We start from the raw sequence: 14641 nt of genomic DNA, 5'->3' as shown, positions 1-14641 counted from the left end.
TTTAAACTCTTAACTAAAACTAAACTAAACTAGAACTTCAACAAAAACTCTAAGCTAAGACTATAAGTTAAAAATTCTAAACTCTTAACTAAAACTAAACTAAACTAGAACTCTAACTAAAACTATAAGCTAAGACTCTAAGGTAAAACTCTAAACTCTTAACTAAAACTAAACTAAACTAGAACTCTAACAAAAACTCTAAGCTAAGACTCTAAGCTAAAACTCTAAATTCTTAACTAAACTAAACTAAACTAGAACTCTGAATAAAACTCTAAGCTAAGACTCTAAGGTAAAACACTAAACTCTTAACTAAAACTAAACTAAACACAGAACTCTAACTAAAACTCAAAGGTAAAACATCAAACTCTTAACTAAAACTAAACTAAACTACAACTCTAACAAAAACTCTAAGGTAATACTCTAATGTAAAACTATAAACTCTTAAATAAAACAAAACTAAACTATAACTCTAAAAAAAAGTTTAATAAGTCCGAATTAAAAAAAAAAAAAAAATTTGTTAAAAAAAAAATATTTTGTTTTAATTAAAAAAATATTGAATTAGAACCATCAGTCCTCATCAATAGGAGTATGGGTATTGTCCAAAAAATCAGAAAAAACCGTGGGACTTTCACGAACCGTCTTATAAACTCATGTAGTTCACCCATTTTTGCCGTTTTAAGCCCCCCATTAACAAAAAATTTCCCTCCTACGTGCCTGGTGATGTCAAACCTACACTCCGACATTTCTTCATCTTAATTGACTTTAGAAATATCATGCAAAATATACGAGCCAATCAGTTGTTACAATCCTTTTGTTTGTCTGAGTTTAGCATCCGATTTTTTAATTATCACCGACGCATTTCTAAAAAACTACTCTCAAGTTAAGGCCGATAAACTCATGTAGTTCACCCATTTTTGCCTTTTTAAGCCCCCCAATGTGTGCGTGTCGTCTCTCTATGTGTGTCGTCTCTGTGTGTTTGTCGTCTGTGTGTGTGTGTGTCGTCTCTATTTGTAAGTCGTCACTTTGAGTGTGTCGTCTCTGTGTGTGTGTGTCGTCTCTCTATGTGTGTCGTCTCTGTGTGTGTGTCGTCTCTATGTGTAAGTCGTCACTTTGAGTGTGTCGTCTCTGTGTGTGTGTCGTCTCTGTGTGGATGTTGTCTCTGTGTGTGTGTGTTTTGTGTCTTTGTGTGTGTAGTCTCTCTGTGTGTGTAGTATCTGTGTGTGTGTGACGTCTCTTTGTGTGTGTCGTCTCTATGTGTGTTTCGTCATTTCTGTGTGTGTGTCTCGTCTCTCTGTGTGTGTTGACTCTGTGTGTGTATCGTCTCTGTGCATGTGTCGTCTCTATGTGTCGTGTCTGTGTGTTTGTCCTCTCTGTGTGTGATTCGTCTCTTTGTGTCTGTGGACTCTGTGTGTGTGTCGTCTCTGTGAGTGTGTCGTCTCTATGTGTAAGTCGTAACTTTGAGTGTGTCGTCTCTGTGTGTGTGTCGTCTCTCTATGTGTGTCGTCTCTGTGTGTTTGTCGTCTCTGTGTGTGTGTCGTCTCTATGTGTAAGTCGTCACTTTGAGTGTGTCGTCTCTGTGTGTGTGTGTGTGTGTCGTCTCTGTGTGGATGTTGTCTCAGTGTGTGTGTGTTGTCTCTATGTGTGTGTTGTCTCTATGCGTGTTTCGTATCTGTGTGTGTGTGACATCTCTTTGTGTGTGTCGTCTCTATGTGTGTTTGTCATTTCGGTGTGTGTGTCTCATCTCTCTGTGTGTGTTGACTCTCTATGTGTGTATCGTCTCTTTGCCTATGTCGTCTCTTTGTGTTATATCTGTGTGTTTGTACTCTGTGTGCGTTATTCGTCTCTTTGTTTCTGTCGTCTCTGTGTGTTTTTTTAAATTTTTGTGTTACCAGCCAGAGACTCTGGGTGGGTGGGTGCCCCCAAATATTGTCCCAAATTCCTCTTCTCAATTTAGCACTTTTTCACGGATTCCCAGCGTCTCCAATCACTTTCCCAATAGTATCTATTCATTGTCTCAGCTCAGTTTAGAAAATCTGAGCCAATTTCCACTTTTTCAAATTTAGGGTCACTTGCCTGAAACTCTGGGCAGGTGAGGTGGGCACCTCCAAAAATTTGTTCCAACTTCCATTCTCGCCTTAGAACTTATTCACGGATACCTAAAACCGTCAACGGTTAGACTGTTGCCCCTAGCGGTAACCATGCCATGCTCTACACACATACCAACAATATATTTTTAGTTTTTTGTTTTCCGTTTTCACAATTGGGTCCCAATCGAGCTCATGTCCATCGCTTAGCATTCAGGTCTTGACAAATAAAGCCCAGAAAGTCGGACCCCAACGCTCCAATCTGAACACTGACTAAGACCCCAATTCTGAGCTAGTGAATTTCAACCATTCAGGCTGGTGGACTAAGACCCCAATTCTGAGCTAGTGATTTCCCACCATTCAGGCTGGTGGACTAAGACCCCAATTCTGAGCTAGTGAATTTCCACCATTCAGGCTGGTGGACTTAGACCTCAATTATGAGCTAGTGGATTTCAACCATTCAGGCTGGTGGACTAAAACCCCAATTCAGAGCTAGTGGATTTCCACCCTTCAGGCAGGTGGACTATGACCCCAATTCTGAGATAGTGAATTTTCACCATTCAGGCTGGTGGACTGAGACCCCAATTCTGAGCTAGTGGATTTCAACCATTCAGGCTGCTTGACTAAGACCCCACTTCGGAGATAGTGGATTTCAACCATTCTGGCTGGTGGACTGAGACCCCACTTCTTATTTAGTAAATTTCAACCATTCTGGCTGGTGGACTAAGACCCTAATTCTGAGCGAGTGAATTTCCACCATTCAGGCTGGTCGACTGAGACCCCAAATTTGAGCAAGTGCATTTCCACCAATCATGCTGGTTGGCTCTGACCCCACTACTGAGATCGTGGACTTCCACCATTCTGGCTGGTGGACTAAGACTCAAATACTGAGTTAGTGGATTTCCACGATTCAGGCTGGTGGACTAAGACCACAATTCTGAGCTAGTGGATTTCAACCATTTAGGCTGGTGGACAAACGTTTCCACACTTACGTAGATGATTTAAACCATTTTGGCTAGTGTATTGAGACTTCGCTAACGAGCATTTGATCCTCCGTCAATCAGGCTGCTTAACTAAGACCCCACTTACGAGGATTTGGATTTCAGCAATTCAGGCACTTTGACTTTTCATTCCCAATTAAATTAAAAAAAATAAGCATTTTCAACTAGAAATAAGAAGCATCGTTAAAAACTAAGACAAATGGAAATTATCCCGTATATGAAGTTATCTACCCCCTCTGAAATACCTTGTTCTTTATGTTAGACTTTGACTTTTCATTCCCAATTAAATTAAAAAATAAGCATTTTCAACTAGAAATAAGGAGCATCGTTAAAAACTAAGACGAATGGAAATTATCCCGTATATGAAGTTAGCTACCCCTCCAAAATATCTTGTTCTTTATGTTAGAGTTTGACTTTTCATTCCTAATTAAATTAAAAAATAAGCATTTTCAACTTGAAATAAGGAGCATTGTTGAAAAAATACTAAGACGGATGGAAATTATCTTCGATTCTGAGCATTTTTGTTTCCCCTCCAAAATTGCCCCTCCTCCCCTGCCCTCAGAAATGGGGGAAGGAGGGGACCTCTGAGCCTTGCCCTTGAGGCAGATCCCGTTTATTTTCGATTCTGAGTATTTTTGGTTTTTCCTCCAAAATTGAACCCCCCCCTCCCCTGCCCGCAGAATTGGAGGAAGGAGGGGCCTCTGACCTTGCCCTTGAGGCAGATCCCATTTATTTTCGATTCTGAGTATTTTTGATTTTCCCTCCAAAATTGACCCCCCCCCTCCCCTGCCCTTTAAAGTGGGGGAAAGAAGGGCCTCAGAGCATTGCCCTTCAGGCAGATCCCATTTATTATAGATTCTGAGAATTTTTGATTTTCCCTCCAAAATTGACCCCCCCCATCCCCTGCTCTCAGAAATGGGGGCACGAAGGGCCTCTGAGCCTTGCCCTTGATGCAGATCCCATTTATTTTCGATTCTGAGAATTTTTTGTTTTCCCTCAAAAATTGACCCCACCCCCTCCCCTGCCCTCAGAAATGGGGGAACGAAGGGAACGCTAAACTCTTTTAAACTGACAACACTGTCCAAACATCACATGCGTATTATACAGTACACAATCACCCCATCTCCCCCAAAACACTTTTCAGCCATTTCTAGTTTAAAATTTTTATTCCAATTCGCAAATCTCATTACCCCTTTTTAAATGTCAATCAAGCAATTCTGATTGTAGTGTCCAAGTTTGTAATAACAAAGCCTACACACATGTACACACTATGCTTTCAAAAAACCAGTCTGGTTGAAAAACTTGGAGTTGAAACAAATTTGTATTTTTGATTTTCCCTCCAAAATTGACAATACATTGAAGTATTTGCAAATTGGGTGTTTGACAGCTTTCCCTAAAAAACCATTCCTAAATACGCAATTTGACTATCTTTTTTGCAATGTTTAGGAACAGGTGGGGAATCCCCGCTCGTAATTGCTAATCACCTTAACCCTTTTTCTCCATCGTCAAGTACATGATCCAAAAATATTTTATTCAGAGATTTCATGTTAAAAAATTATCTTATCACTAATTACCCCTTTTTTGCAAATGTCAATCAACACCAAGGAACGTAATTTTCCCGAACACATCAAACTGTTTCCAAGGCAGATTATCTTTTTAAAATGTTCACGTGTAAATACAGTGTCTCAAGCATGGGTTTTTCTTGCGCAATTCAATGTACGCTTGAATGTACGCTTGAAATCAACAGCAATTTCAATGTATATTTACATGTATATCTCATAGTGCATACTAGGTAACTACTAATATATATTAATGTAAATGAATAAATAAATCTTAAAACGAGTGAAACTTCAATTGAATATGCAAATCCAGTTTGAATCGAATAAAAATAACTACAAACAAGAGTTTGGGTATGGTCTCACTGCAGAAGCCTAAGACCTACTGCGTCATTGGCGCTTTACTGAAAACAATTCTTTGAAATGTTTTCACTTTTGTAACTTTAAGAAATCAAAAATTAATTAAGATTTTAGGGAATAAATATCAGCATATGTATATTAAATTGACAATGCACATTTTTTTCAGTAAATTCATTTGAATTTTTTTTCTTTAAAGTACAAATTATATTCTGGCTTTCAGAAAGCATAGGGGTTTTGAACCCTACTCACATTAATTTATGCTCGTTTTGAGTTTGACTCTAGTATTTATTTTTATTTTTGTTCGTTTTGGGTTTCATTTATTTATTGATACTAATTTGGGGTAGTTGTATGCTTGGTAGATTATATGATAGTCCGGACGCCAGATGTTGAAAATGTGAACCATACCACGACGGAATGGGGCTGCTACGTGAATTAGCCTACCCTCCACCCCCTAAATTGACCATGTGGATTCAAAAATACCAATGGCACTTGCTTGCGAGTGGTGGAACACTCCGAAACTGGAAATTTTATTATATTTTGGTGTTTCATGCAAGAAAATACATGTTCCACAAAGTTTGAGGTGCAGTTTTCCGCTCAAATAGAAATGCCTAGAAGCAATAGAATGTTTTCATAACAAACTAACACGATTAGTTACAAAAAATGGCAGAGTTAAAAAAAATGGCAAAACTATATGATTCTTGAACAGTCTTGGAAAGCATAAACAAAATCAAATTGAATATCAAATATATAATGATATTAATTGTTGAAAGATCCATCAGTTAAAGATTTTTTTTCATTGTAATTTTTATTTTCATTTTCAATGCTGTAAGAACTGGAAAATAATAAATTTGTAATATAAGAGTAATTCGTTTTCAGTGAAGCACCAATGACGCAGAAGGCTTTAGGTTTTTACTATTGAAGAAGTGGGCAGTATCCAAACTCTGCTTGTAGTGAACCTATAATTGTCTTGAATAATCTTGAAAAGAAGTAACAAATTAAACTGAATATTTGATGCATAATGATATTAATTGCTAAATGCACATCAGTTCAAAATTTTACTGTAATTTTAATATTTATTTTCAATATTAAGTACAAAAGAAAACATTTGTAATATAATTCGTTTTCAGTAAAGCGCCAATGACGCACTAGGTTTTAGGCTCCTGTAGTGAGACGATACCCAAACTCTTGTTTGTAGTTATTTTTATTCGATTCAAACTTGATCTGCATATTCAATTTAAGTTTCACTCGTTTTAAGATTTATTTATTCATTTACATTAATATATATTGTATGTTTGTTCGCATTGATACTTTAATAGCAAAATATTTGTTTTCGATTTAAGTTTGATTTCATATTCAATCTAAGCATTACTCGCTTTAAGATCTATTTATTCATTTATATTATTACTCTTTGTATGTTTTTTGCTATGATTGTTTATTAAATTTCTGTTCGTTTTGGGTTTCATTTATTCTTTAATAGTAATTTTCTGATCGTCTTGAGTTTGAATTTTAACACGTATTTGTATCTCCTAAGCTTAAGTTTAAAATGACCTTTAATTTTCCTTAAAATACTTATTTTTCGGAAAGTTTTTTTTAATTAATTTTTGTTCGTTTTTGATTGCAAAAAGTTTCAAGTTTTTATGGCGGGGGAGGGGGTGCTTACTGTCCGATTATTCCTGACTTTAAAAAACGGATCTAGAACTTTCAATTTAAATCGAATGAGGCTTTTTTCAAAGTCTATACGATTACCTCTTTGATAAAAACCTTGTATATGAACAATAGACAGCTTGCATAACTTGTGGACAGCGATTGACAACAATGAATGGATTTAAAAAAAGCTCCAATAATTGGGTTTAGACCATTTCACTTGCTGACACAAAGGGATCACGACTGTTTGGAATTGACCTTAATAGGATTCTGTGTGCCAAAGCAATTTTACATCTATCACAGAGTATGTATTTCAATCTTATAATTGGATAATTATAATAGATTTCCTATGTGTTCTTCCCATACAAAACTCATTCCCATAAGTTATAAACCCCCCTTAATAAGTTATGCCCCATGGCATAACTTACAACGCCTACCCCTGGGCCCTGGTGGGCTGTGTCGACACCGGAGTTTTTTGTTATCAGAACTTTGAACTATTTTAACAAAATGTCTATCTAAAAATTTTATCTGATGCATTTAGGGCGTAGAGGAGGGAGAGGGGCTAGTTGCCCTTCAATCTCTTTTGACTCTTAAAAAGTGAACAAGAACTTTCAATTTTCAATCAAATGAGCCCTCTCTAAAGTTTATAGGAGCATCCCTTCCATAAGAAATAATATGAAGGATTCGGATAATCCTTAAATTACAACCCTTGCCCTGAGGGCTTTGGGGGAGTTGTAATCCTCAAAGACCTAATTTCCAGAACTTAAAACTACGTTTAATAAAATGGCTGTCTTGAAATTTTTATTGGATGTGTTTGGGGAAAAGGTGGGCGAGAGAGGAGGGTAAGTTGCCCTCAAATCACTTTCGACTATTACAAAGGGCACTAGCCCTTGGAATTTCCAATCGAATGAGCCTTTTTTGAAGTTTCTACGACACTGCCTTCTATAAAAACCTTATATGTCCCCAGGGCATAACTTAAAACCCTTACCCTGACGGTTGTGGGGGATTGTCCTCCTCAAAAACATATTTTCTATCTGGAAATCAAATACGTTGAACAAAATGGCTATCTCAAAATTTTGATTGGATGTGTTTGGGGGAATGATGGGCGTGGGGGGAGCTACATGCCCTCCAATCACTTTCGACTATTAAAAAGGGCACTAGCCCTTTGAATTTCCAATTGAATGTGCCTGTTTTGAAGTTTCTACGACAACTATAAAAACCTTATATGCCCCCAGGGCATAACTTAAAACTCTTGCCCTGAGGGTTGTGGGCACAGTTTATATATTTAGCAGTATGATCATTCTCTATCTCATCCATTATAAAAACCCGGACCGGGGTGCGAGTGCTCCGGAGAACTTTTTGGCATATATAAACATAAGCGACAAGTTCTCTGCTAGACAAGTTAGACAAATTTTTTTCTGCTTTCGCAATTATGAATAATGCACTTGATAACCATTTCTCAGTGATTGACCATAACAGACTAATCCGCTAAGGCAAAAATAGGTGGGAGCAGCTTTTTGTTAGCACCGAGACCGAAGACCAGAAATGATCTTCGATAAGCTTACTGTCTATAAACTGTGGTTGTGGGGGAGTGTCCTCCTCAAAAACATATTTTCTATCTGGAAATCAACTACACTGAACAATACGGATATCTCAAAAGTTTGATTGGATGTGTTTGGGGAAATGATGGGCGTGGGGGGGGGGCTAGTTGTCCTCAAATCATTTTCGACTATTGAAAAGGGCACTAACCCTTTAATTTCCAATCCAATGAGCCTGTTTTGAATTTTCTATGACAGCACCTTCTGTAATAACCTTATATGACACCAGGGCATAACTTAAAACCCTTGCTTTAAGGGTTGTTGGGGGAGTGTCCTCCTCAAGAAGATATTTTCTATCTGGAAATCAACTACGCTGAACAAAAATGGCTATCTCAACATTTTGATTGGATGTGTTTGGGGGAATGATGGGCGTAGGGGGGGGGGAGTGCTAGTTGCCCTCCAATCACTTTTGACTATTAAAAAGGGCACGATCCCTTTGAATTTCCAATCGAATGAGCCTTTTTTGAAGTTTCTATGACAACGCCTTCTATAAAAACCTTATATGCCCCCAGGGCATAATTTAAAAACCTTGCCCTGATGGTTGAGGGGGATTTTCCTCCTCAAAAACAGGTTTTCTATCTGAAAATCAACTACGCTGAACAAAATGGCTATCTAAAAATTTTGATTGGATGTTTTTGGGGGAATGACGGGCGTAGGGGGGCTAGTTGCCCTCCAATAGCTTTTGACTATTAAAAATGGCACTAACCCTTTGAATTTCAAATCGAAGGCGTATGTTTTTAAGTTTCTACGACAACACTTACAATACAAACCTTATATGCCCCTAGGGTATAACTTAAAACCCTTGCCCTGGGGGTGATGGGGGATTGTTCTGCTCAAAAACATATTTTCTATCCTGAAATCAACTACGCCGAACAAAATGACTATCTGAAAATTTTGATTGGATGTGTTTGGGGAAATGATGGGCGTGGGGGGAAGGGGGCTAGTTACACTCTAATAACTTTTGACTATTAAATAGGGCACTAGCTCTTTAATTTCCAATCAAATGAGCATGTTTTGAAGTTTCTACGACAACGCCTTCTATAAAAACCTTATATGCCTCCAGGGCATAACTTAAAACCCTTGCCCTGAGGGTTGTGGGGAGTGTCCTTCTCGAAAATATATTTTCTATTTATGAAATCAACTACGCTGAACAAAATGACTATCTCAAAATTTTGATTGGATGTGTTTGGGGGAATAATGGGCACCGGGGGGGCTAGTTACCCTCCAATCACTTTCGACTATTAAAAAGGGCACTAGCCCTTTGAATTTCCAATCGAAGGAGTCATTTTTGAAGTTTCTACGACAACACCTTATATAAAAACCTTATATGCCCTCAGGGCATAACTTAAAACCCTTGCCCCGAGGGTTGTGAGGGAGTGTCCTCCTCAAAAACCATTTTTTATCTGGAAATAAACTACGGTGAACAAAATGGCTATCTCGAAATTTTGATTGGATGTGTTTGGGGGAATGATTAGTGTGGGGGAGGGGGGGGACTAGTTGCCCTCCAATCACTTTCGACTATTAAAAAGGGCACTAGCCACCACAATTTCCAATCGAATGAGCCCTTTTCGAAGTTTCTACGACAACTCCTTCGATACAAAGTGCCTGTCGAAGAAAAAAAAAACACATTGTGACTACATCGTTATTTACTTAGGCAGTGCTAGGGCGCTGCCCATGATTGTCACCTTCATTAATTTTTACCACGGAGATTAATCGAAATAATAGTTACCAATCCTGAATCAGCTTCAAAAGGTCATTCTTCTTCACATGACAGTTTTCTTCCAGACATGTTTTTAAAGTGTTGGTTACCATGGGCTAGAAGTCATTCTTTTGGTTGAAATGTATATATATCACACAGTGGTCTACCAATTGTAGCTCTCAAGATTGTAACTCTTATGATTGCGGCGATAACTGCAACCTAGTAAAGATTGAACCACGGCCCATAGTAACCAAAAAAAATTACAAACGCTTAAAAAAACTGCCTATTGAGTCGCAGTCGGAGTTAAAGTGGTCAATTGAAACTAGTTGCAGTTGCCGCCACAGTAGTAGTAGTAGTAATGATCCTGTAAGCTTCAAGTTAATACCCTTATTACTCCCTAAGATATTGCAAATACGCCCTTTTGATAGCCTGGATGCACATTGTGTCTTTTGATTTAGTTCATTCCCTCTTCAACATTCCATTAAGTTTCAACTTTATACCCTTAGCTATTTAGAACATGAATAAATGAATGATGTCATTAAAAGAACCTGTACAGAGTATTTCACTATCTACAAAATAGAGCACAAAATACCGGAAGCTGAAGAAAACACCAAATAGCCCAGAGGAACAACGAAAAAAAAATGAATAAGCAAAATTTACTACTATGAAATAAATGAAGGAGAAAAAAAGAAAAAAAACATTTACATTATCCAGTCTCTTTGTTTGATTCAAGTATGCTAAAACTGCATGCCGAGTCTCTCTAATAAACCAAATAACATTGATGTAATAAAATATCAGAACGAAAAAACTCCTGTAGTTTAAATTGCATTTTAATTCTTTCATTTTAAAAGAGTTTACACTCAAAAAGATAATGATACAATGTCTCTTCATCACCACAATCACAAGTGGAGCAATTACTTTTATTTATTCAAAATGAAAATGCATTCAATCTACATTTTTAGCACATACCCAGGATTAAACTTCCGCCCTTTCCCGATGATATATCCTGTATGTAAGCAATAGACAAAGCGCATAATCCATAACCCTTGCCCCACGGGGTGTGGGGGCTTACCATCCCTGGAGGTATAGTTATTAGACTTTTGACGATTATGAACAAAATGGTTTTTTTATTTTGATCCGAATTTAGGAGGGAGCACCTGAAGAGCGGAAGTGGAGAGGAGCTGGCTGCCCTCCGATGACTTTTGAACACCTCCCTCAGCATGCCCCGAAAGTTTCAAGTTAAAACCCTTACATGATCCTAAAATACCGCAGATACGTCTTTTCATAACGTGGATGCACATAGTGTCTTTTGACGTAGCTCGACATACCCCTCAACATTCTAAAGAATTTTACCCTAATATCCTTCACCTTTACGGACACACACAGGACCAAACATTCATCCTTATCCCAATGTTAAATTCTTAAAGTAAAAAAAGGGAAAATTACACAGTTTGCATTCCTTACCCTAGGGTCTGTGGGGAATAGTATCCGTGAAAGCTTAATTGCAAAACCTCCCGACTGAATTGAATAAAATGCCCTTTCAAATTATGTGTCATTGTTGATGGAGAGGGGCATTTAAAAAGGGTAAGGGGCTGGTTACCCTCCATTCATTCTCCAACATTCCCCCCCCCCCTCAACATGCTATAAAGGTTTCGACTTCATATCCTCAGCCGTTCCTTAGATGTTGCTGGAACGCCCTTTTGACAACCAGCTTGCATAGAACCGGCTTGATTATAGTGTATTTTCATTCTGTTCATCCCTCTCGAAATTTCCTGTAAGCTTCACCTCAATACCCTAAGCCTTATTGGAGACTCAGGATCAAATATGTCCCTTTTCCCCATACAAATCCTGAGATGTAAACAATGGACAACTTGCATGATTTACAGTCCTCACCCAGGGGGCTTTGGGGGTTATGTCAACCCCAGAAGCATAACTATTTCATCTTTGGACCATTTTGAACAAAATACCTATCCCAAAATTTCGACTTTATGTCTTTTTGTTGAAAAAAAGTGTGAGATGGGGGCTGGTTGCCCTCTGATGACTTTTGACTCTAGAAAAAGGCACTAGAACTTTCAGTTTCCGATCGAATGAACCCCCTCCGAAGTTAATACAACTACCCCTCCCGCATGAAGTAACTCTATGACTAAAATGATAAACAAAGTATTAAGAATTCACTGAAGCCTTGTGGCTTTTTACTGTAGCAACACTAGAGTCTTGCCTCTGATTTAGCAAAATTCTATGACGTCAACCCCCCCCCACCCCACCCCCTCGGGACGCCCCTGGCTAAGAGTATTAAGGCAAAAATTTTAGAAAATGCTCATGGAGAAGTGAAACTAAATTAAAACACACTATGGGCATACATGCTATGAAAAGGGCATACCAGCGATATGTAGAAGATACCAAAAATGCAGTCCTTTTTTTAATAAAAAGTTACATCTTACTTTAATCTAATCCGCTTCCACTCCTAAAAAAGGAACAAAAACTTTCAATTCTCGGTCGAGCCCCCTTCTAAGTTGTTGTGACTACTTCTTCCATTAGAAATAGCCGAGCAAAAAAAGCAAATATATTACATACAAGCCACATTGTCCTTTAATAAATGTCTCCCGGGGCGGAGGGGCATTTTGATAATTTCCACTAAATTGAAATTTTGGTTTGGCTCTTTCAGAAGTTATGCCGTAATGTAACTTTAGTAAAGGGTTAAGGGCCTTTTATGTTGATAATATTTTTTATTCACTTATCTATACTTTTAGTCTGGTTAAGATTAACTTTTAATCTGGTAATATATCAATAATTAAAGTATTGATATTTTTATGAGTGAGAGAGAGAGAGAATTTATGTTAAAAAACACAAAAAACAATACAAAACAGAAAAATTTGCCAAAAAGCCTTATGGCTTGTGCGGCCATTCTCGAAACAACAAAATTGATAATCACTTATCATTGGATTCACCAAAACAACAAACACAAAACAAAAAACAACAAAAAATCACAACTTGAGACCCTGTACTATACTAATCTAATATAACAACACTATTATATACTATTTCCCTACATATATATATATATATATATATATATATATATATATATATATATATATATATATATATATATATATATATATATATATATATATATATATATATATATATATATATATATATATATATATATATATATATAAATATAAATATAATATATAACATTTATAACATTTTATAATCTTGATATAATATAATATAGTATAAAAATAATATATTTTTTCTTTACAGTCGTATCAGCACCAACGATTTTCTACTGGGAGACATACGAATTTCTTGTTGCAACAGAGAAACCGCCTTTCATAGACTTCTGTGGCGTCTATCGTTGGTGTGCTGCTAATCAAAGGATAAGACAGACAGACCCAACCTCCCTTCCGGCTTATTATACCAGTCTCTTTGTTTTCATTTTTGTCCCTTTAATGTCGGTCTATATCGTTTTTTATGTCGAAATTATCAGGTTTTTATGGCTCCGCAAACCAGTTGGTAACAACGCAGTAGGTAGGCAACGCAAGAAACGAATTGCCTCAGCGCTGTTTATTTTAATAGCTGCATTTTGTATTTGTCGTATGCCAATTTGGATTTTCATTTTAATAACAATGGTAACAACTGTGCCTAATTCAACAGAAAACATAATCTTGAAAAGTTGCCTAGCGTTTGTATCCGTGGTAAACACAGGCCTTAATCCACATCTATACATGGTTATTGGTGATCCCTTAAAAAACAAACGGAGAAAGAAATGCATGTCTGCATTTTGCAATATTGTTTGCTTTTGCTGCTCTGAAAACGCCGTTGGAGAGGGAAGTACAGCAATATCCACCAGTGGAGATAACTCGAGAGCCAAAGCCGGGGATGGAAATACTGGAATGGACAGTAATATTCAAAAAGAAACGGTTGTCCAAACTTTGAGCGCTTCAGCTAGCTCGGAAAAAGACGCTGTTGAACCTGCAACTGAGTGACAGAAAAGTTCTTAAACAGCTTAAGCTGAAAATTAGGAAATCCATAATTTCAAATGACACTGCTGTTTTCAAAGAAACAGAAAAATCTCTTATAATTTTGATCTCTTGTTCAAATCTATAAACCATTGTTTTATGTGATTGTTATTAAAATTTATCAAAAAAGATAATTCTTCTTTTTCTTTTGAACTTCTTCATTTTTGTTTATGTCTATAAAAGACTTCCCTTTTTTCCCAGTCTCATTTCTTGTTTTTATTTGCTTTAAACATTAACGCATAGGAAATTGCATTCATGAAAAAGAGTAATGCAGAACCCCCTCACAGAGAGATATGCATTCTCATATAGAGAAATGGTGTAGCAAGAGTTGTTTTGTTGTAATTTTTTATTGGGGGGGGGGGGGGTACTTGTCGGCTATTGGAAACACATTCAAGAATTACGCTTAGGTTACATCTCAGGAAACATGTTTCAAAACTACAAAAACAAGTGACAGATGATACAATGCATTGGACCTAGACTGAATGCATTAGAATTGTATAATATGGGTATATATTTGCAAATTAGGGGGGCGGGGTAGGTTAGGTGGCATTATGTTGGGTTAGGTTAAGTTATGTTTCCATATCTTGTTTCTAAGTGTTATTTTATCATCACGTTTTGATATATTTCATTATGATTAACCTAACTTCACTTCATGAGTGTGAGTAGTAAGG

The 14641-nt window shown here is 37.1% G+C and overlaps 1 protein-coding gene across 3 annotated transcripts in view; it reads left to right on the top strand.

Annotated features, from left to right (window-relative positions):
- Positions 1–14144, top strand: part of LOC148952284 (nociceptin receptor-like) — a 71735-nt gene extending 57591 nt beyond the window's left edge. For all 3 annotated transcript variants that reach the window (XM_089089732.1, XM_089089731.1, XM_089089730.1), the window contains one exon: positions 13213–14144. In XM_089089732.1, coding sequence (XP_088945858.1) covers positions 13213–13937 — 725 coding nt within the window. In that variant the 3' untranslated portion in view covers positions 13938–14144. The remainder of the gene's footprint in view (positions 1–13212) is intronic.
- The last annotated feature ends 497 nt before the right edge of the window (positions 14145–14641 follow it).

The sequence above is a fragment of the Artemia sp. Qi Xiang Cuo genome, chromosome 5 (assembly GCF_049724085.1).
Source record: "Artemia sp. Qi Xiang Cuo chromosome 5, ASM4972408v1, whole genome shotgun sequence".
NCBI classification, from domain to species: domain Eukaryota; kingdom Metazoa; phylum Arthropoda; class Branchiopoda; order Anostraca; family Artemiidae; genus Artemia; species Artemia sp. Qi Xiang Cuo.
This window is presented reverse-complemented; position numbering and strand designations above follow the sequence as displayed.